The following is a 25024-nucleotide window of genomic DNA, read 5'->3' on the forward strand; positions in this document are numbered from 1 at the left end:
TAAGGGACAGTGCATTGTCTGTGCCTGTTATTGAGAGTTTCCTTTAGTGCCACTATGTCAGTGGCCTGCCCCAGAGGGAGAATCCTGCTGCCTAATTTTTCCTAATCAAACCAAAAAACCGTCTGTCCAGTTCTCTTGTGAATAAGCCTGCTTCTGTCTGCAGTAAGGGATGTTTGTAAATAATTGCTTTGTTTACAGGGTGATGATGGCAACCCAGGTTATGGTAGTGTTGGAAGTAAAGGAGCAAAGGTAAGACACATCGACTGAAAGCTGGTCATTTTCCATTTATTTTTTGTTGCTCCTTATGGTCACATTTAAGAGAAAAAAGAAAGTAGTGAATAAGGTAGACTTGGACCTTTATAGATAGATTTTGATCATTTATTTGCTGATATTTTGTGGGGAATATGGTAGAAAAAAAGAAAACAACTTAAACCTAAGGGCCAGGCAACAAGTGAAACCTGAAATTAATTTTCTGTTCTTTGCAGAGATGTGCAGCCAGGGCCTGACTAGTTCAGCCTGAATAGTACATCTAATCTAGAGCCTTAGGGAGGCATTCCAAAATTTGTCCTCTATGTTTACTCTAATCATTAGTGAGAAGTTTTACAGAGCCTTTCCAAATGCATTGGGCCAAGCAGTAACTTCAAAATTAAACCTTGTAACTTTCTATCAGAATTATAACTTTATATTGTCACTGAATATTTAAGTGTCTGGAAGTAAGATAAACTTATCAAAAGCAGTGATTGCTATATACCAACAATAACCACTTAGAAATCATAATAACATCCACAAAAACATAATATAGTTAAGAATATCCTTTCTACAAAAATGTTCAAGACCTATGACCAAAATTACTGAGATATAAAATTTCATAGATGGAGACATACCAAGTTCTTGTTGGAAAGTCTTAAACATTATAAAGGATCAATGTAATTCTAAATGAAATCCCAATGGGAATGATGCAAGAGGCTTGTCTGGAAGAATAAACAAACCCCAAACAGCTAAAATTTCTTAAAAAAAAAAAACCCTAATGAATGAAGTATTTCCAGTGAAATTTTCATTAGAATAGAGAATAATTGAAAACAACCTTAATATTTGTTAAAAATGGAACTATTGAGTAGCTTATAGCATTGAAATATTAGCCACTCTTTAAAATGAATGTAAATGTTTATACATAATTGTATAGAACTTCTGTGACAATGTCAAGTAAAAATCAGAATGTAATAAGAAAAAACACTTATCCCAATTGTGCTAAAATGCATTTTAGAAATGCATTTAGAAAGATTAAAGAAAATATGCAAAATATTTATAGTAACAGTATGGGAAGTGAGATTTGGGTGATTTTTCTTCTTTCTATCCTTTTATATTTTAAATATATCTGAGGAGATCTTACTTTTAATGATCAGAAAATAAACTTTATATTAATAAAATATGTTTTTCATCAAATGAGGATTATCATACCTCTTCAACTATAGTCTGTGGCCAAAGAAGGTAAACAGAGGACCAGAAAACAAATGATCAAATTTAGACGGCAGGCTTCCCCAATTTCTTCCCCAAAATTGAAACCCATTTAAGAAGACTGTTTCAGAAACACGTGGCCAGATGGCCAGCTATCCTGTCGAATGTCTACATTTGAAGGAGAGCTGATGTGTAATTCCTCAGATGTGTGCATTTACCCATTTGGTCTTAGGTTGTTATGATATTTTGGTGAGACCAGTAAATAGTTTAATTTAGAAATTGGAGTTAGTTTCTCAAATCGTGCCATACAGTTTCATTTTCAATTGTTCTGGCCCTTCCTCGGTTCAGAGGCACTTAAACTAAATAAGGCAGCAGGCAAAATTAAAGTCAATATAAGCCTATCCTGGTGATATGTGCATATATTAATTTTCTCCACTGTCGATTATAGGGGCAAGAAGGATTCCCTGGAGAAATTGGACCTAAGGTACCGTGTACTTCATACTAACTAGGGATCAATCAGAGATACTCCTGGGCTTATGAAATGTATTATAGGATAATAGAAGGATAGTTAATTATAAATGAATAAAAAGAAAACTTTATGGGGAAAGGGGAGAAGGAGGAAGCAGACTTTTAAAAATAATATTTCATTTCTAGTTTTTTTTTAATATAAATTTATTTATTTCTTGGTTGCATTGGGTCTTCGTCGCTTCCTGTGGGCTTTCTCTAGTTGCAGAGAGCGGGAGTTACTCTTCTTTTCGGTGCGCGGGCTTCTCACTGCGGTGGCTTCTCTTGTTGCAGAGCACGGGCTCTAGGTGCGCGGGCTTCAATAGTTGTGGCACATAGGCTCAGTAGTTGTGGCTTGCGGGCTCTAGAGTGCAGGCTCAGTAGTTGTGGCGCACGAGCTTAGTTGCTCCGCGGCATGTGGGATCTTCCCGGACCAGGGATTGAACCCGTGTCCCCTGCGTTGGCAGGCAGATTCTTAACCACTGCACCACCAGGGAAGTCCCTCATTTCTAGTTTTTAATTCATAAGTAAAGGAAGAAATCATCCTTATTTTTCTCCTCATGTGTACTCCTTCCCCTTTACCATATGTATTTTCCTCTTTGCTCAAAAGGAAGTAAAATGTAAGGAAAACCAAAATTACCTGATCTCACCTGCCTCAATTCTCCCAACGTGTTTATAAGGCACCTTCAGAAAATAAGTTAGGGATGCTGTCCTCTACCTTAAGGCTTTCACTTCTGCTGGAAAGATTGACTGAGCTCAGTAAATGCTAGGTCCTGTGATTGGATCAAGGGACAAAATGAAAAGCACAGTTCATATCTCCAAGGAGGCTGTGTTCTGGCTGGAGAGACAGAGAAATAAAACAGTGAGGCTCCAGTGTACTGTGTTGAGAATTTAAAAATGAGGGGTTATTGAGGGGAACACTTCAAAGAAGACTATTAAAAATAAAAATATATGTGAAAAATGTCTTCATGTTGGAATCAGTATAAAAATACAATGAGATATATCCCTTTGATTTTACTAACCATTTTATTTTATTTCTCTGAACTTATTTAGGGTGAGGTTGGGGACCCTGGTGGTCTAGGAGAAACTGGACCCAAGGGCACTAGAGGCAAGATGGTAAGTTTCTCAGGCTGCAAAGCCTTACAACCTCAGCTACTTTGGGAAGTCCTTTTTTGTTTGTTTATTTATTTATTTATTTTATTATTTTTGGCTGCGTTGGGTCTTCATTGCTGTGCACGGGCTATCTCTAGTTGCGGCGAGCGGGGGTTACTCTTCGTTGCGGTGCTCGGGCTTCTCATTGTGGTGGCTTCTCTTGTTTCAGAGCACGGGCTCTAGGCGTGCAGGCTTCAGTAGATGTGGCACGTGGGCTCAGTAGTTGTGGCACGCGGGCTCTAGAGCGCAGGCTCAGTAGTTGTAGCGCACGGACTTAGTTGCTCCATGGCATGTGGGATCTTCCCAGACCAGGGCTTGAACCCGTGTGCCCTACATTGGCAGGCAGACTCTTAACTACTGCGCCACCACGGAAGTCCTTTTTCATGCTTTTACAGTCATTTGAGTTGTCATTTGGTCCCAAAGACTTGTAAAACGTGTGGTTTTTGTTAAGGCAAACTTGGGAAAGGGAAATGGATATTTTACTCATCCTTCATTGCCAGCAATAAGGCTCGTAGTGACCAAGTTCACCTGATCTGGTTGACAAGGTACCATTCTTAACACTGGAAATAAGTTGTGTGTTGTTTCTTAAGGAATCCTTGTGGTCAAAACTGTTTTTGCACCACAAAATATGGCCAGTTTAATCCCATTCCCCCGGCAGATCTCGTGTAACTTAATGCCCACTGGCATCTTGTCTCCCCTGTTAAGGTCTCATTAAACTACTTTAATGAGGTGGTCCTCTCCCAATTCAGCTCAAGAAAGTATCTCTTGAGCTCTAGGAGATAGTTTCCATTTATTATGTAAAATAATGTACTGTAATGAATGTGTCCTTTTTATTCCCTGGAGGACCTGGACATTGCCTAATGCTTTGGGCCACTCAGAATAAACACCCATCTCCAGCACCCTCAGAAGCATCAGCATCCCGAGCTTGCCTTGGGTTCTCGTGTGCTAAGAATGGATTTTGCCTTTGCTGACTCTTTATATATCATAAGCTGCAAAACTGAGATGGTGGCTTTATAAGAGACAAAATCTTATGACAATTATCTCCTGAGACCATCTTTATCTCTTTTCTTCAGAACAGCACTGATCAGGTAAACTGATCTTGATACCATGTCAATTGCTGGACAAGAAAAACACAAAGTCTGATAAAACTATTATTTGAGGTGGTTTTTCAGTTTTGTCACCATAGTTAGTTTTACTCTGATCTGTTTTTTTCCTAAAAAGTATAACAAAAACTTTATGTGAAGAGATTATTTATGCGGGTTTTAGGGGTACAAAATAAAGAAACTTATTTCCCTCCATCCTGCTTTTCCCAAGAGGACTGTTTCCTGGATATAATTCTTTTCTTCATACATGTTTTTGGATGACTATCCTTTAACATTTTTGTTCTCAAAAAAAGAAGAAGAAGAAGAAGAAGACTGATAAAAGAAAGATAATTTGAAAAGACTTTCAAATTAATCCAGATCTCTGGATCTTTTCCCTCTACTTGTTAATGAGGTAGTTTACCCTTGAACATTGGAGGCATGCAAACATGGTCAGCAGTTTCTTGGGTTCCCTTCCTGCCCAATGGCACGTTAATCATTTTTAAAAAACAATAAACTAATGGGGAATAAATATATCATCTTTTTCTCTTGGCCTTTGGTTACTTGAATTTTTTTCCCACATTGGACAATTCATCACTTTTTTTTTAAATATAAATTTACTTTTTATTTTTATTTATTTTTGGCTGCGTTGGGTCTTTGTTGCTGCACACGGGCTTTCTCTAGTTACAGCAAGTGGGGGCTACTCTTCATTGCGGTGCACGTGCTTCTCATTGCAGTGGCTTCTCTTGTTGCAGAGCACGGGCTCTAGGCACGTGGGCTCAGTAGTTTTGGTTTGCGGGCTCTAGAGTACAGGCTCAGTAGTTGTGGCACACAGGCTTAGTTGCCCCATAGCATGTGGGATCATCCCGGACCAGGGCTTGAACCCATGTCCCCTGAATTGGCAGGTGGATTCTTAACCACTGCGCCACCAGGGAAGCCCTTCATCACTGTTTTTTAACTTGCTTATTTCACCTGCCATGCTGCTTTCTCTACATCTCTGTGAGTATTTTTGAATTTGAAGTTTAGACACTGAAAACTTCCAGGTTTTCCCTTTGAAAGATCAGAGGTTCCCATTGGAAGGTTTTAGTGATAAATCTTTGAGTGTCTCTTTAGTTCTCTTCGAATGATTACATTCCTAGTTTCAGTTTTCTAAATCTTCACCTTTTTCCCCCAACTGAAGCATTTTTTTTTTTAATTTGCCATGATTTTTAACCTATCTTATTTTGGGTATAGAGGTATGTTTGTATTTATTTATACTTTTTATCAACTTGACACACATGCACATACTTCAAGGCAGGGTTCCTCAGCCACAGCACTGCTGACATTTTGTGCTGGATAATTGCTGTGGGGCTGCTCCGTGCATTGAAGGATGTTTAGTAGCATCCCTGGCCTCTACCCACTAGAGTCAGCATCATCCACATTTCCCCCACCATTATGACAGCCAAAAATGTCTCCAGACATTACCAAATGTCCCTACAGGAGTCAGGGTTGAGGGACATAAAATTCCCCCCCACCCCCCAGTTAAGGACCACTGGTTTAGAGAGTCAACTAATTTCACAAGGTTTGTTAGGAAAACCTGACAATCCCTCTGCCACTTAGCTCCTATTTCACTGAAAGTTGGCTTTTTGCTCTACTTTCTGGGAGATTTCTTTGACTTTATCTTACAGTGCTTCTCTCATAGTTTAATTTTCAAGCACTCATTTTTTTGCTGTCAGAATATTTCTTTTTTATACTATCCTGCTCTTGTTTTATGGTTGAAACATCTCATCTCCCTGAGGATATAAATTAGTATTTTTGGAGCCTTCTTTGCCCAACATAGTCTGTTCCCTGCCGTGTGTTTTTTTTTTCTGTCCTGCTCTCTCTTTCTCATGTTTCCGGGGAATGGGCTAACTCTCTCTATTGAAGAGTTGAGGACAAAAATTCCGATTGGAAACCCCGAGGACATGGGTGGGCTCATCAACTACAACTGTCACTGAAGAGTGATCTGAGTTGTTACTTAGCAAACGTCTAATATCAGCATCTTTGGGTCTTTCTTCTCAAATCTAGTCAGATTCCCCTGAGAAGATTCTTTCCATCTCCTGCCTCAGGGTGAAGTTCTGGCTGCCAGCTTTCTGGGAACCCCAGCTTTCTAGGGGTCTCACATCTATTCCACACCTTCATTTGATCACCCTATTTTCTGGATGGTATACCACTGGCCCTCAGCTCTGCCTGGGGTTTCCTAGTGCAGACACCTCGGTTTTACCTCTGTCACTGAGGAGGAAGAAGGGACATTCATCCAATGGTAGAGAATGGGGAGGAGGCTTGGGGATTCCTAAAATGATCTTCAACCAATCTGCCTTATTAAACCTCTCTCCTTTACCTCCACTTCTGGAGGTACCTTCTGAGAGTGTGTTATAAAACACACAGATTCTTGGCTTTCCCTGCTGCTGGCCTAGGCTTCAGCTTTTTCAGCTCTAAGTCATTTAACACTGGTACTTCTGCTTTCCAGCCTCTGAAGTTTGATGGTTATTGTCTCCTTTCTCATTCTCCCCATGCTTGTCACATTTTTGCCTTTTAAAAAATATGCTTACTATTATTTTAGTAAGACACTGGAGGGAGCAAAAGTAAATGCCAATGTTCAATCTGCCTTTTTTTGCCCTGGAGCTTAATCTATATCTTCTAAATAAAATATGATCAGTAAGGTTTTTTTTGTTTGTTTGTTTTTTTACTCAACCCAGCGTGCTGTAAATATCATTGGAAGACCTAAAGGACATCAATAATTATTTGCTGTTCCATAGGCAATGCTTTTACAAATTAAGTTGATTTTAGACAACTTTGTTTTTTATTCTTATAAAAAACATGACATTGTAAATGAGCAAAGGAATATTTTCCTAATTCTTAAACTAAATTCTAGCTTTCTTTATGATAAATTATACTGTTGAATGCACATGAATAAAGTAAATAGTGAACAAATGTTGTTTTTATTTACTGCTGTTATTCCCCATTTTACTACAAATATTTCCAGCCAACTGCTAAATATTTTTTTGTTGTAGTTACTTCAAAGGTTTTTATATTTAAATTTTTATTTTTCTGGGGTTTTGTTCATGTGTTTGTTTTTCAGTTTAGTCACCTACTAAATTTAGATAAGTTGAGATAAAAATTTATTTAGATAAAAATTTCTCCCTTGACCCAGCAATTCTAGTTCTAACAATGTTCCCTAAGGAAATAATCAGAATTTCACATATGACTTTATAGTGGCATGCTTATTACAACAACAGCAAACTTAAATGCCAACCATAATGGACTGATTAAATAAATCATGGTATATCCATGTAATAGAATACTATGGCAGCCATGAAAGGTGATTTTTGTGAAAAAATATTTAGTAACATGAAAATGCCCCAAGATATATATTTAGTTTAAAAGGCAACAGGAAAAAGTATAAAAATATATTAAAATATGTGTAGATTAATACGAAAAGGATAAACAAATAAAAGACCAGAGGAAAAGACACCAAAATGTCAACAAGGATTATTTGGGGAGAAGAGGTTGCTGAGGATTTTTTTCCTTCTGTGTGCCTTTTGGAAATCTCTCAATTTTCTAAAATGAAAGTGTATTGCTTTTGAAATGTAAAACACCCACACCCACAAACACACAAACATGTATGTATAATTCTAAAGTAAATAAATTCTGCTTTGAGGTGTCTGCTGGGCTTCCAGGAGAGCCGGGATCCCCTGGGGAGCTGGGACCTCCTGGACGCAAGGTAAATTGAAAACCCATAAATCACATCAGCTCCTTTTCCAAATAAAAAGTCAGTGCCTGAAGTCTTCATTATCCAAATGTGTGTGCTTTCAGTCTTTGCAGTTTGGCAACGATTTTCACTATTTTTCCACCTTTAATGTGCTCAGAGGAGGGGAAAAAATGTCGATTAAATATGAGTTGCCATTTCTTGGGTGGTGGGGAGAATTGAGGGAGGAAATGAAAAGAGATTTCTCATTTCATCTAGAATGAGATTTCTCAATGATCAGTGAATTTTATTTATCTGGCCAATCCTTGCCCTTTTCTCACAGTCAGTAAGTTATCAGTGAATGAAAGAAAGTGAGAGGAAATTAATAACTAAGTTACCAATGCTGCATTCACATGGAACTTATTTTCTTTGGGAGTTTGGGTGGGGCACCATCGCATTTTTCCCTGTCTCTGTATGAGAGCAGCCAGACTCTTCCTGTTCCAAAGATGAGACTGAACACATGAAATTCAAACCAATTCCACTTTGTTCTTTCTATCCCCAACCCAGAGATATATCTATTCATTTTGGGAAGACAATGGGGATTACCTTTCCAGAAGTTCAGTTTGAGTCTGTTCCTTTTGTCATCCAACCAGTGGCGGGAATAGATTTAGGTTCTGCTCAGCGGCTGCCCAGTGGCCAAGGTCAAGCACTGGGGAACTCTGTACCTCTGCCTTAAGGACGGGCAGGCACAGGGGATGGTTCAGGCTTATTTAGTTCTAGGCTGAGGACCTGCTCCAGAGTCTCCCTGCCAGTGTCTCATTGTCAGCTCCATCCTTAGCTTCTGGACAACCTTTATCATCCAGAGATGCATCTGGGGGAAAGTGGCCATTGGACGCTCGCTGCTTACAGTTTATTCCCCTTAGAATGTTATTGTTAATTAGGTGATGAGTATCCTACATGAATTCTTTTCTCCCTTGAACTTAGAATAAAAACGTTAAGAATTTATTTTTTTTCTTAGAGTAATGTTGATGCACATTCTGGCTCCTGATGTGTGTGTCCAAAGCCCTGAAACCACACTCTTTTTGTTTCCCTAGGGTGTGAAAGGGGCCAAAGGATTACCTTCCTTCTCCGTACGTACCTGATAACTCCAAAGGAGCCTGAGCGCCCTGTGACATTTATTTCTCAACTCTAGGACCTGGAAGTCTGTTGGTTAATTCCTTCTGTTTTATTTTTGAGCAGACATGTGAGCTCATCCAGCATGTGCAGGACCACAGTCGTAAGTACCCCACTTAGAATGATCACCCGGGGTGTCAGCATTCATAGAAGAAAAGCAGCAAATTCTGCACTCAAAATTGAGACAATTTACCAGCCAATTTCTTAAAATTAGAGATGTCACTGTGTATATTTTGAGGCAGCATACACTGGTGACTATTGACTCCCTCTCTGGCTGCCAGCATGTCTATAGAAATGCTTCCAAGCACTAAGTCAGGCTATATCTGGTGCTTTTAATCAGGGGAAAATGGAGACACAAGGTCAGAACTCCCCTGATGGTGAAATCAATCAGTGGGGAGTCACATTAAACTTTTTAAAGTGATTAACCCCTGACAATAACTAAGTGTTGAATTCAGCTGGTGTAAAAGAGCCAGCCATGCCAAAGGGGTGTCCTAGTGGGTGGGAGCCCTGACTTCTGTTTATCATTTGTTACTCCTTCCCTGAGAAGGTGTGCTTGACTACCTTGAATTAGACTCATTTGCTTTTAAAATTACTCATTCTGCCTTTATTTTCTTTACTCTCAAAATTTTAAAAGCAAAAAGGCGTTTTGATTTGGCAAATGCTCTTTTGAATTTGCTTTGAGACCCTTATAGCAGCATCTTCTATCAAAATACGTGTTAGCAGCATCAAAAGAACGCCATGGACAAGATGAGGAGAGAGTCGGCTATTTAATGTTCACCTACAAATGCGTAACAACTTCCCAAATAAACACTAGGACTCAAAAGAATGTCACAGTTCCCTCCAGGCTTTTTGGAAGTCTCTCAGTTTTCTAAAATGAAAGTGTATTTGAAGGGAGAAGATAGACAAATTAGAGCCCATTTCTGTAGAGAGCATCAGTCTCAAAGACACAGACTTTAGAAAGCTTTGAATGCAGTGCTGACCTTAACTCTGCCTTTTTTTAGCAGAATGGAGCCATCCGTATGTGGGAATCAAAATCTATGCATTGGGTGGTGAAGACTGGTTGCTCTGGGGCTGGATTAGCAGAGTGGGCTTTCTGACATGGGAGCCATGTGAACTATGATGACTCAAGGATAAATCTAAGTATGATGAGGACTGATCTTTTAAAATTTGAGGGGTTCAATACAAAATTATAAATCCAAAAGTAGGTACAAAACTACTTCAAAAGTGTCCTTTAGGACAAGAAAGGAAATCACAACCACTGACTTCTATTATAAAATCATATGATCATGTGAACACATGGCTAGGGCCCTTCTCAAGGCCTTGCAAGGGGCCCCGTGGGTGAGAGGTCGAGAGCAGTGCTGTCCAGAACTTTCTGCAATGATGGACGTATCCACTGCACTGTTCAATATGTAGCCACTAGCCACATGGGACTTTGAGCCTTGATAGACGGTTAGTGTAACTGAGAAGTTGAATTTATTTCATTTTTTTTAAATTTTTTTTTTTTTTTGGATGTGTCATGTCTTAGTTGCAGGATGCAGGATCTCTTGTTGCAGTGCACGGGCTTCTCTCTAGTTGTAGCTCACAGGCTCCAGAGCATGTGGGCTCTGTAGTTGCAGCACGCAGGCTCTCTAGTTGTGGCTCACAGGCTCAGTAGTTGCGGCGCACAAGCTTCGTTGCCCCGCGGCACGTGGGATCTTAGTTCCCCAACCAGGGATCGAACCGGCATCCCCTGCATTGAAACACAGATTCTTAACCACTGGATCACCAGGGAAGTCCCTCATTTAATTTTAATTGATTCAAGTGTAAATAGTCGCATGAGGCTAATGGCTTTCATATTGGACAGTACAGTCGTAAAGTTTAAGCTTCATTTACTTATGAGCAAATCCATCTCTGATGTTTATATATATATATATTATATATATATACACACACACGTATATTTACACATATATGTATACATATATGTAATTGATAGCTATAGATATCTACATGGGGAAAATCTAGAGTAAAGAGTGTTTAGGACCTTTTAACTTTCCAAATTCAGTGCACCTCTCTGCAACATAATGTTCCCGCCCAGGCAGAAATCCTTTTCCTCTGACAGCTGGCTGTATGCTGCTGATTTATGGCCCTCCTATTTCTCCCATCCCGTTCCCTATGGAAGGACCTGTGCTTTTACCAACATGTTGGATCTGTCTGCATTTCTCCAAACCCTATTTGTTGCCTTGGTTTTTGAGTCATCTACAAAAAGCTCACAAGGCGGAGCCTTGGCTGCCATGATTTCTTACACAATACAGAACACTGTTCCCCTACCCAATAATAACCCAACCTCCTCTGTTCTTCTTCCCCAGCTGGCAGACATGGTGAGTAATCTTTATTTACAGCATATTATAATCAAGCTCCAAAATGTGGTACATATGGAAAGATGAGTTAGAACAATGTGTTGCCTGACAAATGATAAAAATTTTATCTGGACTTCTTTGCTGCCTCATACTGGTAGCACAGCTCTGCCTCCAATAAATCACTTGAGTTTAAGCTGAGTCTCACAGCTCTTTGCCAACCAAGTGGTTTGATTTTTTAATTATTTATATTTTAATGACTAACATTGCCATTTACCTTACCAATAGATTTTTTTTGTAATTTCAAAAACATTTCTCCCTCCCTCCATTTTCTCTCTCCATTTGTTATCCTGTCTCTGTAGTCTGGTGGTTAGGGATTAAGATGCAAAGGGCAGAAGTGTGTGGAACAATGGTAGGGATGATCAGATAGCAAATAAGTTGCATATGCAGCTCAGATAGTGCTGAAATCTGTGGAGCTCTTGGCTGATGTTAATTACCAAGTTGGCTTAATGTCTTTCTGGGCCAGCTTTCAGGAATATTACAAAAGCTTATTACATGATGTTTCTGTATAAACCCATCATCACCCTCTTATATTTTATACCCTTATACCTTTTGTATAAATCCATCAATCCATGCCTTCTGGTTGCTTGTTCACTCATTCAACAGATGTGTTTTGGAAGCCTATTATGTTCCAGTCTCTGTCCCAGACACTGAGGACAGAGGGCTGAATAAGAGGGACATAATTCCTGTCTTCAGAAGCTTCCATTTTAGTGGAGGGATCCAGGTAGTAAGTAAACAAAGGAAAGAATTACAGAATACTTTAGTAGTTGTGAAAGAGATAAAAAATGGAAGGTCCTGTCACAAAATGACACTAGGGGAGGGGAGAAATGCCTTTGAAGGGAGGGCTCCTCTTTGAGACAATGACATTGAAGTTTGGATGAAGAATAAAAAGAAGCCAGCTTTGCAAGATCCAGGCAGGGAATCCTGCTAGTGCAAAGGCCATGATACAAAACAGACCCAGGTGTTTTCTAGCTGCTGACGGAAGCCCAGTGTGACTGAGACACGGTGAGGAGGGGGACATGGCATGTGCAAAAATGGAGAAAGAAGTGGGACCAGATCGCACTGAGTTTTGTAGGTTATAATCAGGAGGCTGGATTTTATTCAGATTGGAATGGAAGGGTATTAAAGAGCTTATTAAAAGTATTGAAGGTATAAACGTGAACTGATGAACAATTTTTTAAAGCTCATTTGGGCCACTGTGGGAGAGTGGATTGTAGGGAAGAGAAGCATAAAAGCCAGAGGACTAGTTTTGGGGGGAGGGGGCCATGTGAAGCTATTCCAGGCAAATACGGCGGCGGCCTGGATGGGCCGCCACTGCTGGGTGGTAGTCACATGGTGGGTGTTGGGTTTGCCTTCCTCATTACTCATTGTCACCTGCTGTGGTCAGTAAGTTGGGTCTCCATGTGGGGGTCCACGTCTGAGGGGGGCCTCCTCGGTGCCTCCACAGTCCAGCCTAGCCTTCCTCAAGATCCTTGGGGTCCTGGCAACAAGCTGAGTTAGCCCTTAGGTGTTTTTTTTCCTGAAAACTTGGTAACAGCCAGTGCTTACATCTTTTTTTCCCCTTTACCTCTAAATTACAGCTGAAGCTGCATTGTTGTTATCACTGCTGTTGTTCCCATATGAAATAGCAGCCCAAACAAAGAGCTAGCAGACCACTGTCATGTTTGGTCATAATTTTACCCATTTTTTATTGTAAAATTGACGTGACCTTGATTGTTTTAATATCTGCTCAGCCCACTAAATTAGACTTAGAGGCTAATAAATCCTGTCCTGTCTCCACTGAGATACACAGTTTGATTGGGTTTGAACATTTATTCTTACTGGTCCTTTTGCCTGTGAAGGTCACAGAGTCTAGGACCAGAGGAGATGATAATCTAGCACTAAGGTGATGAAGCCCAGCTGAGAGGGAGACCCCTCCTGGGCCAGCCTGGCCAACCTAGCCAGTCCTGGTGGGTCTGAGTCCTGAGCTCACCTGGCAAGAGCTGAGTTTCTGGCCTCTGAATGAGAGGAGACAGCCCCCTCCAAGGGGAGCATATCAGCCAGATTTCCTTTTACCAACATGTATCTCAACACCAGGCATCTCACCCATCCAGAAAGTTCTGTTTTTCCTGTACCTGTTGCAAAGAACTGTCCTTTGTTTGGTTCTTTTTCATTCATCATTTATGAGATCCCAGCTATATGGCAGGGACTAAGAATCTGGCAGTCAAGAGAGAGATCATCCCTGTCTCCACACTTCATAAAGTAGTGGGAGAGGCAAGCATTAATCAGATAATTAAACATATATAAATCTCCAGCTGTGATAAGTGCAGGATACTGGGATTAGAATGAGTGAATTGGGATCAATGAATAAATCCTAACACTTACATTCGTGTTTAACAATCCTAATTCAGAGTTTCTCTAAGTAATAAGGCATATTTATTGGTTAAACTTGCATTTCTAACTGTTAAATAAAGATTTATCAGTTGAAGTTTTCCTCATTCTTTTAAGTAATATAGCTGTTCTCTCTCACAATGAGTAAGTCTGTAATAATAACAGTAATGGTGAACATTAGTTGAGCACCTGCTGTGTACCAGGCACTGTGATCCTAAGTGCTTTCTTTACCTGTGTTGATTCGCTTAATCCCCAACACAGGCCTAGGCAGTGGGTGCGGCTAGGGCTGTCATTTTACAGATGAGCAAACTGAGGCACAGAGAGGGTAAATCCCAATCTGTCTGAAATTATCAACAGAGCTTTCACATCCATACCTTTTTAACCCCTGTTAAATTTCCTCATTAAGTAAAGAATGTATGTTTTAGTTTATTTAACAAAGTTCCAGGAACAAACAGGGTACCATTGATCCAATCTCTGTAGGTAAAAGGGCATGTCCATGAGCTCTTTATTATTTAGGAGTTTTAGTAATGAACTTACAAATTTCATTAAAACTCACATTGAATTATAGACTTTTCTTGTATTTTTTTAAATTGAAGTATAGTTGATTTACAATGTTGTGTTAGTTTCTAGAGTATGGCAGAAACTAACACACACACACACCCACATACTCTTTTTCAGATTCCTTTCCATTATGGTTTATTACAGGATATTGAATATAGTTCCCTGTGCTATACAGTAGGACCTTGTTGTTTATCTATTCTATATATAATATCATGTATCTGCTAATCCCAAACTCCTAATATATCCCCACCCCTATCCCCTTTGGTAACCATAAGTTTGTTTTCTATGTCTGTGAGTCTGTTTCTGTTTCATAAATGAGTTCATCTTTTGCTTTATTTAAAAGATCAAAGTCAGTTTTTAGAATACCATTTTAATTATTAAAGATTTAAATATTTAAGTGTTTGTTTTGCTATTTAAGTTATTTACATTTAATGATTGTGTTTCCATATTTTAATATTTAACATCTAAATTACTTCGCCTTCTATGTGCATATCTCTTTTTCATTTTTAAGCGAGTGTTCTCGTGCTAAGGCACATGTTCTGGCCTTTTAGGAGCCCCGCGGTGCCCTGTGCATCCCACGGAGCTGGTGTTCGCGCTGGACCAGTCTCGGGGCGTCACGGAGCCAGAGTTTGCACGGATGAAGGAGATGATGACCTCCCTGCTGGGCGGTCTCCGGGTCCGGGAGAACCACTGCCCTGTGGGCGCGCGCGTGGCCGTGCTCACCTACGACTCCCACGCCAGGCTCCTCATCCGCTTCTCCGACGCCTACAGGAAGGACAGACTCCTCAGAGAGATCGAGGCCCTTCCTTACGAGCAGTCCACGTCCAGCAGGGACATTGGCAAGGCCATGAGGTTTGTCTCCAGGAATGTCTTCAAGCGGATGCTCCCAGGGGCTCACACCAGAAGAATCGCCACGTTCTTCAGCGGCGGCCCATCTGCGGATGCCCAGACCATCACGACGGCCGGCCTGGAGTTCAGCGCCCTGGACATTATCCCGGTGGTGATTGCCTTCAGCCAGGTGCCCGCCATCAAACGCTCATTTGTGGTAAGAAAGGCTAGCTGCCTCATAACTCTTCTCTCTCTTTTTTGCCTGTATTCAGGGGCATTTACAAGAAAGCATGGAGCTGTACTAAGTGTTTATTACTATGTACCAGGAACATGTCAAGCCCTTGATATGCATCATCCTGTTTAGTTCCCACAAGCGGCGTGTATGAGATGGGAATCATTGTTATTCCCGTTGTACGGGTAAGAGCACTGAGTCTGGAGAAGTGAACCCTATGCCCAGGTTCACACAGCTGACAAGTGGCAATGTCAGGGCTTGAATCCAGGCCTCTATTCTAGTGCTTCTCCAAGGGACTCTCTGAGTTGGCTCCGGATGTAAAGATACTAAATCTGGGTAGCCAGTAAATATTTGTGGATGTCACTGATGTGGTCATGGAATGGAAACCAAAGGACTGATTTTATAACTTCACCAATCATGTAAATATCCGTACTTTATAAAGGAAAAGCCATTCCAGTTATAGCTTCTTAGGTTGAAGATTAAAATCTTACTGTGGGGACATCCTGGGTGGCACAGTGGTTAAGAATCCAACTGCCAATGCAGGGGACATGGGTTCGAGCCCTGGTCCTGGAAGATCCCACAAGCCACGGAGCAACTAAGCCTGTGCGCCACAACTACTGAAGCCAGCGCGCCTAGAGCCCGTGCTCTGCAACAAAGACAAGCTACAGCAATGAGAAGCCCCTGCTCGCTGCAACTAGAGAAAGCCCACCCACAGCAACAAAGACCCAACACAACCAATAATTAATTAACTAATTTTAAAAAAAATCTTATTGTGTAGCATTTCTAAATAAACCACCTGGGATCATGGCGACCTTTAAAACCCTCTATCAATAGAGCCTCAGTGGCAGGGGTTCCTTACAAAACACCTGCTGGACCTGGCAGAGTGTCCTTCTGGTCATCTGTGACCACCCAACATGCTGTTTTGTTCTCCATTCATGGGGAAGCCATGAGGAGAGACCCCATGCATCTGCAAAGGGTATTGGAAAATGCAACCTGAACCAGAAGGACAAGCGTTTAAAAATTAATTCACGTAGAGAAAGGAAAGTGAGAAGTGACCGAGTCACTGCCTTCAGGTGTGTGGAGGATTATTACTGGAGAAAACTAGTCAGCCAACTCCAAGTTAGTAAAATCTCTTATTAGAGAAACTGGGAATCATAGCAGTGGAAACTCCAGTTTAGATTTGAGTAAGAGCTTTCTGAAGGCAAGATTGACTTAACGTTGCCATGGGCCAGATGGCTAAATGTAGGTGGTCATGACACCACCTTTCTCTGAAGGCCTTTTGTAGGGATGGTCACTCACCTGGCAAGGGTGACTTCTGTCTTTCCTGGAGAACTAGGATTAAGTGGCTTTTTTGAGACCCTCTCCAGCTCCCTAATTTTCTGTGAAAGTGCTAAACTAAGCAGACCAGAATTGAAATATAGTACTCCTCTGTAGAATGCAGAAAGCAGCGCTTGTTTCCTAGCATTGGTGTGAAGAAGAAATTATGTAACTCCATGCACCAGTGCCTAGGACATAGCAAACACTCAAGAATGGTAGCTCTTGCTTTAATTATTATTGTTATCAGTTTCTTGATGGTGAACTAAAATCTGTTTAACTGTATTAAAGTCTGGGTTGTAAAGAAGCTGAAACTGCTATTAGCATCATTGAAACTAACTCAGAATTATGCAAATGAGCAGCCTGATCTACGAGGCTCAGAAAAGAAAATGCACATAAATTAGAAGACTGGGGCCAGCTTATGCTAATGAAGCTGCTTTGAGAGGCAGCGGCTCAAAGATTCTGTAAGTGGATTTGGTTACACACAGAGTCCTCCTAATTCCCTCTGTTTATTGGGAGTGCCCATTGTCCCTTGGCTTTATTTAGTCACAAAATAGGAGACAGCTTAATATCCTGACACAAATGATTGATGGTACTTGCGATACAAATTTAAACAGATGCAATTCCACCTACCCTCTCAAAGGTATGTGCATAGCGTATAACTTTAGAAAATATATTTTGTAGAGTTTTTCTTTTAAACTTTGGAGTGTTAACAGTCCCACTTAGAGATTCTACCCATATCACCTAGAGACTCCTTGTTCCTTTCTTGAAGGAATTTATCTCAAAAGAGCACCAATGAAGGTTCAGATTCTTGACAATGACCCTCACAGATTGGAGCAGTATTGGCCCCAACATCCCTTGGGTTGAAAAAGAGTTAGAGTTGCAGACAGAAGTCGGACTTGGTCCCAAGGTTCATTCATCCAACAGATGTTGAGTGAGCAGCTCATATATACCAGGTGCCATCCTAGGCTCTGCGGACACAAGATTAAGTAGAAAACCAAAAGACCTCACCTATTAGAGGATGGAGCTATGCAGGGTTGTCTAGAAGGGCTCAAAACAAATTGATGAGAACCCAATACCTGACATTGCAGAAGAGAGATGATGTTACTACTTCTCCATTTCCCTTCTGTTTCTTTCTTCTATCCATTCTCTTCACTTGCTCTTAAACTGTCATTTATTAGTACTTTAAGAACAGAGCTTAAAATTTTAATGACACAATAAATTTTTATTTGGAGGCCATATCACAAAACCCCTTGTTCATTTCATAACCATTGTGACTTTTCTATATCTTGATTCGTCTGAGAGTTCAATAGAATCCAACTGAAATTTGGAACCTGTGTAGACACGTGTGGCAGGTCTCAGAAGCAGCTGCTCTGAAAACATGGGCTCATTTCCCTATGTTTCTGAGCAAATGTGTTGTGTGATAACCATCTTGGAAATTTTTCATGATGTTCTGAAGCCGAGTGATGAGCTGTTCATCCTTCTGGAATGGAAGACCATTTTTGATTGGAAAAACCTCAATCTCAGCTTTGTTTTGTCCGTAGGGTTTTTCCTTTAAATTTGTTGGGCAATTACCTCTTAATTCTGGTGAAATTTTATTTGCTGCCCGTGAAGAATTCTAATGTGGGCTGAGTCTCCCTTTCTAATATATGTATAAGAAATGTGTCCTTTATAGCTAGCCTTATTTTCTTCCCTTTACTCTGCTGTTTAGCGTCGCGGGTGAGAGAAACATTAGGTGTAATAGTTGACATTACAGATTATTCTAGTGAAGAAACAGAGCTGAAATTGGGGGGAGAGAGGGTTAATGGGAAACTTCAGCACTCTGAGCACTCTGCCCTTTTATTTTTAAATGGATTTCCTTTGTTAATAGAGAATTGTCTAAAGAGTGTTAATGGTATCTTTTTCGAATGCACCAATTCATGGAGCCCCATGATGTTGAGAAAGCAAAGAGCAGGGTATCATCCAGAATGATGTACTGAAGGCTCATTTTACCCATCTGTGGGTCATCCAAGCTGGTGCATCTTTGAATCCACAGGAAAGTGAGCAATAAGAAAAGTGACACATGGGACCCTTTTATTTTAAATCCCCAACTCACATTCATCTTGGGGAATTTTTCTGTAATATGCTAATTACAGTTGCTCCAATGACGTGTGGTAGGATGAGTGATCTCTAAGACCACATCTGCCAAACTTTATTGATTAGAAAATTACTTGGGGGAAGGGGAGTGGAGAGCACAGACCCCCTGAGGTCTCTCCCAGTAAAAAAAAAAAAAAAAAAAAAAAAAGACGCACTAGAATCAATGAGTGGAAAGTATGGCTTTAGGTTGACACCAACATGTTGATACACGGTTAAATGTGAAGCCTAATTTATCAACTAGTGCCACTGCCAGAAGGATGGAAGTTGCCACATGGTAGACACACAGAACACAAACTAGTGAACAAAGGGCAGCAATCTCTGGGTGACATGGTGAGAACACTGTTCCAAATCAAGTTAGAACCCCCTGATACAAAACTACAGTCAAAGTAGCTCAGGCAGAGGGTGGAAGGTAGGTCTTATGTGGGGAGAGCAAAGTTTTTGTTTTGTTTTGTTTTGTTTTTTTAATACACCTTTATTGGAGTATAATTGCTTCACAGTACTGTGTTAGTTTCTGTTTACAACAAAGTGAATCAGCTATATGTGTACATATATCCCCATATCTCCTCCCTCTTGCGTCTCCCTCCCACCCTCCCTTTCCCACCCCTCTAGGTCCTCGCAAAGCATGGAGCTGATCTCCCTGTGCTATGCTGCTGCTTCCCACTAGCTATCTATTTTACATTTGGTAGTGTATATATGTCGATGCTACTCTCACTTCACCCAAGCTTCCCCTTCCATCCCTTGTGTCCTCAAGTCCATTCTCTACGTCTGTGCCTTTATTCCTGCCCTGCCACTAGGTTCATTAGTACCATTATTTTTTTATTCCATATATATGTGTTAGCATACGGTATTTGTTTTTCTCTTTCTGACTTATTTCACTCTGTATGGCAGACTCTAGGTCCATCCACCTCACTACAAATAACTCAATTTCATTTCTTTTTATGACTGAGTACTATTCCATTGTATATATGTGTCACATCTTCTTTATCCATTCATCTGTCGATGGACACTTAGGTTATTTCCATGTCCTGGCTATTGTAAATAGAGCTGCAATGAACATTGTGGTACATGACTCTTTTTGAATTATGGTTTTCTCAGGGTATATGCCCAGTAGTGGGATTGCTAGGTCATATGGTAGTTCTAATTTTAGTTTTTTAAGGAACCTCCATACTGTCCTCCATAGTGGCTGTATCAATTTACATTCCCACCAACAGTGCAGGAGGCAAAGTTTAAACTGGAGGCATCTGTATTCCTCCCACTCTGGGCTAACTTTCCTCATCTATGAAATGGTGGGATTGGCTTCTAAGATTTCTTCTAGCTCAAGCCTTCTGTGACTTTTTTTTCCTGGACCCTGATAGTTGGAAATAAGAAATTATTTTGCCCCTATCAGATGGACTGATCCATGCTCTCTGGATTTGGTTTCCTTGTCCCTCATCACAGTCCAGATGAAACAATGGAGATTCACTGGAAATATTGCCCAGACACCTATTAAAAGCTGTTAATAATTCAGGCTATTTGTGTCTTCTGGTGGACAAGAATCAAGAGTCAAGACTGTGTTTACAGGTCCCCATTCACAAAATGTCCCCATTTATGTCCCCACCACCTGTCCCTTTTCTGCCACCTGACTATCACAAGGTCTTTTCTTTTTTAAATTAATTTTTATTGGATTATAGTTGCTTTACAATGTTGTTAGTTTCAGGTGTACAGCAAGGTGAATCAGTTATACATATACATATATCCACTCTTTTTTAGATTCTTTTCCCATATAGGTCATTACAGAGTATTGAGTAGAGTTCCCTGTGCTATATAGTAGGTTCTTATTAGTTATCTATTTTATATACAGTAATGTGTATATGGCAATCCCAATCTCCCAATTTATCCCTCCTACCCCTTGGTAATTATAAGTTTGTTTTCCACATCTGTAACTCTACTTCTGTTTTGTAAATAAGTTCATTTGTACCATTTTTAAAAACTTGCTTATATGTGGAATTTCATCACAGAGTCTTTTCTTTTTCTCTCTTCTCTTAAACCACACGATGCTCACTCTCATTCTGTTTCTTCCCTCTCAGTCTTTGTCAGACACCATACCTTCCTTTCTCTATACATTTGTGCCTAGAAATTTAGCTAAAAGCTTCAGTTACCGCTTACTCCCTCTGAGCCTTCCCCTGTCACCCAGATGGCTTAGGAAGGCAAACACAGTGGTCTCCCAGAGAGGAATTCAGGGGAGTGCTGATTTCTCCATCTGTTATACACAGGAGAATAAAAGATGTGCAGAAACAGAGATAACTCTCAGGAAAGCCCCCACCCCCCCTTCCCATGTCCGTTGCTCCTCAGTGAACAACATAGAAGATGACCAGCCTGCAGCCCTGTCCGTGCTCACCACTAAGACAGGGAGACGCACTGCCCTCAGGACCCTAGTTCTGGGTTTCTGATCGTCTCAGGTGTCCGTGATGCAATCCACTCTGCTGAGAGACGGGGCCACCCCACACCAACACAGCTGCCTGAGTCGCACCTCTGTGGATCAAGTATGGGAAGGAAGCTTCCCTGAGAAGGAGGGGAGGGGGTTAGCCAGATGGGTTCACAGGAGAGACTAAATGTTGTGTGACACATCTCTGAGGCATTGGGTAGGATCACACCCACAATACGCTTTCAACTGTCAGTGATCTCTGAGTCAATTAACTGACAAGCTAATTATTCTTCATTATTTGGAGCCTCCATATTGTCTGCCTCTCTCCAGCCTCAAATTCCTCGGGGAGGTTACTAATAATAGGGCCAAATCGGAAAGGGTGGGAAGTTGTTCAGAGGAGAGCTGGCTGGAGGTGAATCTGGGTCTGCACTTCAAAGCCAGGGTCAATGCCTTGTTCATGGTGGGAACTCAAAGCCGGTTCTAAATCACATCTGTGGTTTCACACACTTGTCTGGACTTGGGAAGAGGGGTGTCCCTGGTCCTTTTCCTTAAATGGTTTCCATGTCCAGTATCTTTTGATCAGTCCTTTAACTTTTTTCTGAGCTTCAGTTTCCTCGTCTGTAAAATGGGAATGATGAACTTAAGAACGATCTCACTGGGCTGTGAATGGAAGTGCTTTGCGGTCTCTGATGACCCACATGGCACCTACCTGGTGCCAGTAAGTGCTTTTCAATTATGAATTCATTTAGTGCCCACGGTAGCCCTCTTAGGGAGTAGTATGACTATTCTGTTCACAGATGTGGAAACAGAGGCAAAGCCACTTGTCATCCAGCTAAAGAGAAAGTCATGGGTTAAACCAACAGTGCTCTTAGCCCCTCTGCCCTTCAGCCTCCCCAGGACCCTCTTAGAGGGAGGGGCTCCCACTTCCCTCTGCAGATCTCAGCTCTCTGGACCATCCTGGCAGGTTCCTGCAGCCCCACCCATGAAGCTCTTCTTCCTCTTGCTTCTGCTTCTTGCAGATTGACGACACTGGCAGATTCCAAGTCATCATGGTTCCACACAGGATTGACTCTGCACCAGCACTAGAGGGACTCCAGCGGTGCACTTTCTGCTACGGTGAGACCCACAGGGAGAACATAACTTGATCAGGCCCGTTAAGCAGTGCAGTGAGTCACCATTGGCAGGAGCGGCTGGAACTTGGCAGCAGAGACGCTTGTGGCCTTGGGAGGATCTCTCTGGGGCTCTGGCCTCACCTCGCCACACAGCCTCATCCACAGATGGAGCCTCTCAGCTCACGCAGCTTCTAGGAAACAGGAATCATTTTTAGATAAACTTAGCCTGTCCCACTGCCACCTTTTTCATGCTGTATATTTATGAGTTTTCTAAATCTCAAATGTTCACAACCCCAAAGAAATGCTTTACAGTGGGAGTGGAAATTAGCAGAAATTCATGCATTTCTCATTGGAAAGAGGTTTTCTCGGACTCCCAAATGTTAAGCACCAGAAAGATTTGCAATGCTGCTTTATCTGTGGTTGTGTTTTATACACAATCTATAGTTCTAGCCGGAGAACCGGACAGACCTGTATTCGAGTATTCTAATAATTTGAATGTTCTAATAATTACAAAGAGAGTGGGACCCACTGAGGTTACTGGTGGGTGTGATAGCTTACAGTTATCAGACATTCATTATTAGCCACACACTGTTCTAATTGCTTTATATAACACTGATGGTGATGATGATGATACTTAATGCTTAGGCTATTGGGTTTATTGTGTTCTAAGCACTCATTGTTTCATTCGATCCTTATAATCATCCTAAAATGTTTGAAATGTTATTGGCTCCATTTTACAGATGAGATGAAATAGTTTGCTCACAGCTAGATCAAACCCAAGAAAGTTGGTAATTTATGAGAAACACAGATCCTATTATGCTGTTCCCTGAAACTCTGTATTTGGCCTTGAAGAAAATGTTTAATTCCTCTCCTTCTGCATGTGTGTCAATGAGATGCTCATTCTGGTCATGTGAGTGACTTCATAGGGAGGTGGCAACTCCAAGGGAGAAGTGGGATTTCTCCTAATAACCCTCTCTTCCTTCTGTCTTCCCCTCTTTTGCCCTCTGATCATTTCCTCCCCCCGCCTCCCGAAGAGCTCACCACACCATGGGCAGATACATCCCCCCCGAGTTCTCACCTGTGCATAGACATATCAGTGATGCATGCGCTGGTCTGATGCATGGTCAGAAGTTGCCAGTGTGTGTCTGGGGATATATTTTGACTCCATTTCTTGGCTTAAATCCTTGTTTTGTCTCTGAGGTATATAATGGAAGGTATTTTGGCTGTTGTTTCCTTCAACTAAGAAACCCCACAAAATTGAGTAAATGGGCAGGCTACTGTCCCTGATTTTAGAAACTGCCTTGCACACAGGTGACTGTGCTGTCATCTGACTGTTAAACAGCATCATCAAATTTTATTGAATTTTAAGAAGGGAATCATAACTTGTTCAGAGCTTATATCTTTATTGAGTCCATGAGTAAGACTGAAGTTCTGAAGTCTGCTCCATCCCCTAAGGATCTGCACTCTGGTTATTAACCTTTCATCTGATAGCTTTTGTTCATGGCCAGGCCCATATCTAAGTACTGGCTGTCCACACGTGTGTTTTTCCATTTCTCTTTTGTTTTTAAAGAGAAAATTCTCTTTAATTCTCATCCTTAACCATCAACTGTTATTGGAAATCTAGGATTGCAGAATATCAACCCTGAAAGGGCTCTCTGAGTGAATCTAATCCAAGCACCTAGTTGTGTAGAATTAAGGCCCAGTCTTGGCTTGGACGGGGGCGCACAGCATGTTTGTTCCAGGGGACAGCTAGACCAGAACCTAGGCATCCTGGCCCTCAGGCCAAGGGGCCTCCCCTCTGCTGTACTATGTGGCCTTGCCTCAAACAGTACCACACTGACTTCATACGCAGACCCTTCTAGAAATGCTGGTGTCTCCTTTGGCAAAATAACTCTATTCTCCCGCCCTCAGACTCTTCCGTAAATATAGAAGATTAGGTGACCTCTAAGATCCTTTCATTTCCAAGTTATTTTTTACTCCTCTGAATATTCATTGTGGTCAGGTTCAATAAATTAATGCACTCTCTGTTTTTATTACTATACTTTTAAAAAAATGAGATATGCATAATTATTAAAATGACTTCATATTTTATGAAAGTCCGTTAACATGTAGTATTTATATTCATTTATTTAACAAACACATACTGAGCTTTCAACTAATAGGTACTTTGGACATAGGACATGAGCGGTAGTTTTGTCCTTAATGTCTCTACATAGATAGACTTAGAGTTATAAACCTTTATTTAACTTGAAATAAAAGATGCATTGCTTTTTTCACTCTTACTTTTTAAGCAGATTACTTTTCATAGTAAAGCAGTGTGCGTGGGATGATAGGGGTCATTGGTTTAACCTGTATATTGTCAATTAGAGAGATCATTCATTTTTATGTCATGATACAGTATATCATGTACAATCATGAGATGAATTGTCCACTTCAATCTTTATAAACTTAAAGCAGAGCCAAGATGAAACTTCTGTTGAAAGCAACCTAATTTTAAAAAGTCAGGTAATATTAGTGAATGGAACTCAAGACACGGGCTGTGTATAAAAATCTGTATTTTGGGGAACAAAATGCAAACCACGTACTAGGAAATCTTCCTGTT

The 25024-nt window shown here is 40.9% G+C and overlaps 1 protein-coding gene across 1 annotated transcript in view; it reads left to right on the plus strand.

Annotated features, from left to right (window-relative positions):
• The window catches only part of COL6A6 (collagen type VI alpha 6 chain), a gene marked incomplete at both ends in the record, with an annotated part of 106797 nt that overhangs the window by 63669 nt on the left and 18104 nt on the right, over positions 1-25024 (plus strand). The window contains 9 exons of the mRNA XM_079705245.1: positions 199-249; positions 1904-1939; positions 3013-3075; positions 7870-7932; positions 8991-9026; positions 9136-9172; positions 11418-11429; positions 14948-15441; positions 22330-22426. Of these exons, the coding sequence (XP_079561371.1) occupies positions 199-249; positions 1904-1939; positions 3013-3075; positions 7870-7932; positions 8991-9026; positions 9136-9172; positions 11418-11429; positions 14948-15441; positions 22330-22426 (889 nt within the window). The remainder of the gene's footprint in view (positions 1-198; positions 250-1903; positions 1940-3012; positions 3076-7869; positions 7933-8990; positions 9027-9135; positions 9173-11417; positions 11430-14947; positions 15442-22329; positions 22427-25024) is intronic.

The sequence above is a fragment of the Hyperoodon ampullatus genome (assembly GCF_949752795.1).
Source record: "Hyperoodon ampullatus genome assembly, chromosome: 5".
Lineage (NCBI taxonomy): Eukaryota > Metazoa > Chordata > Mammalia > Artiodactyla > Ziphiidae > Hyperoodon > Hyperoodon ampullatus.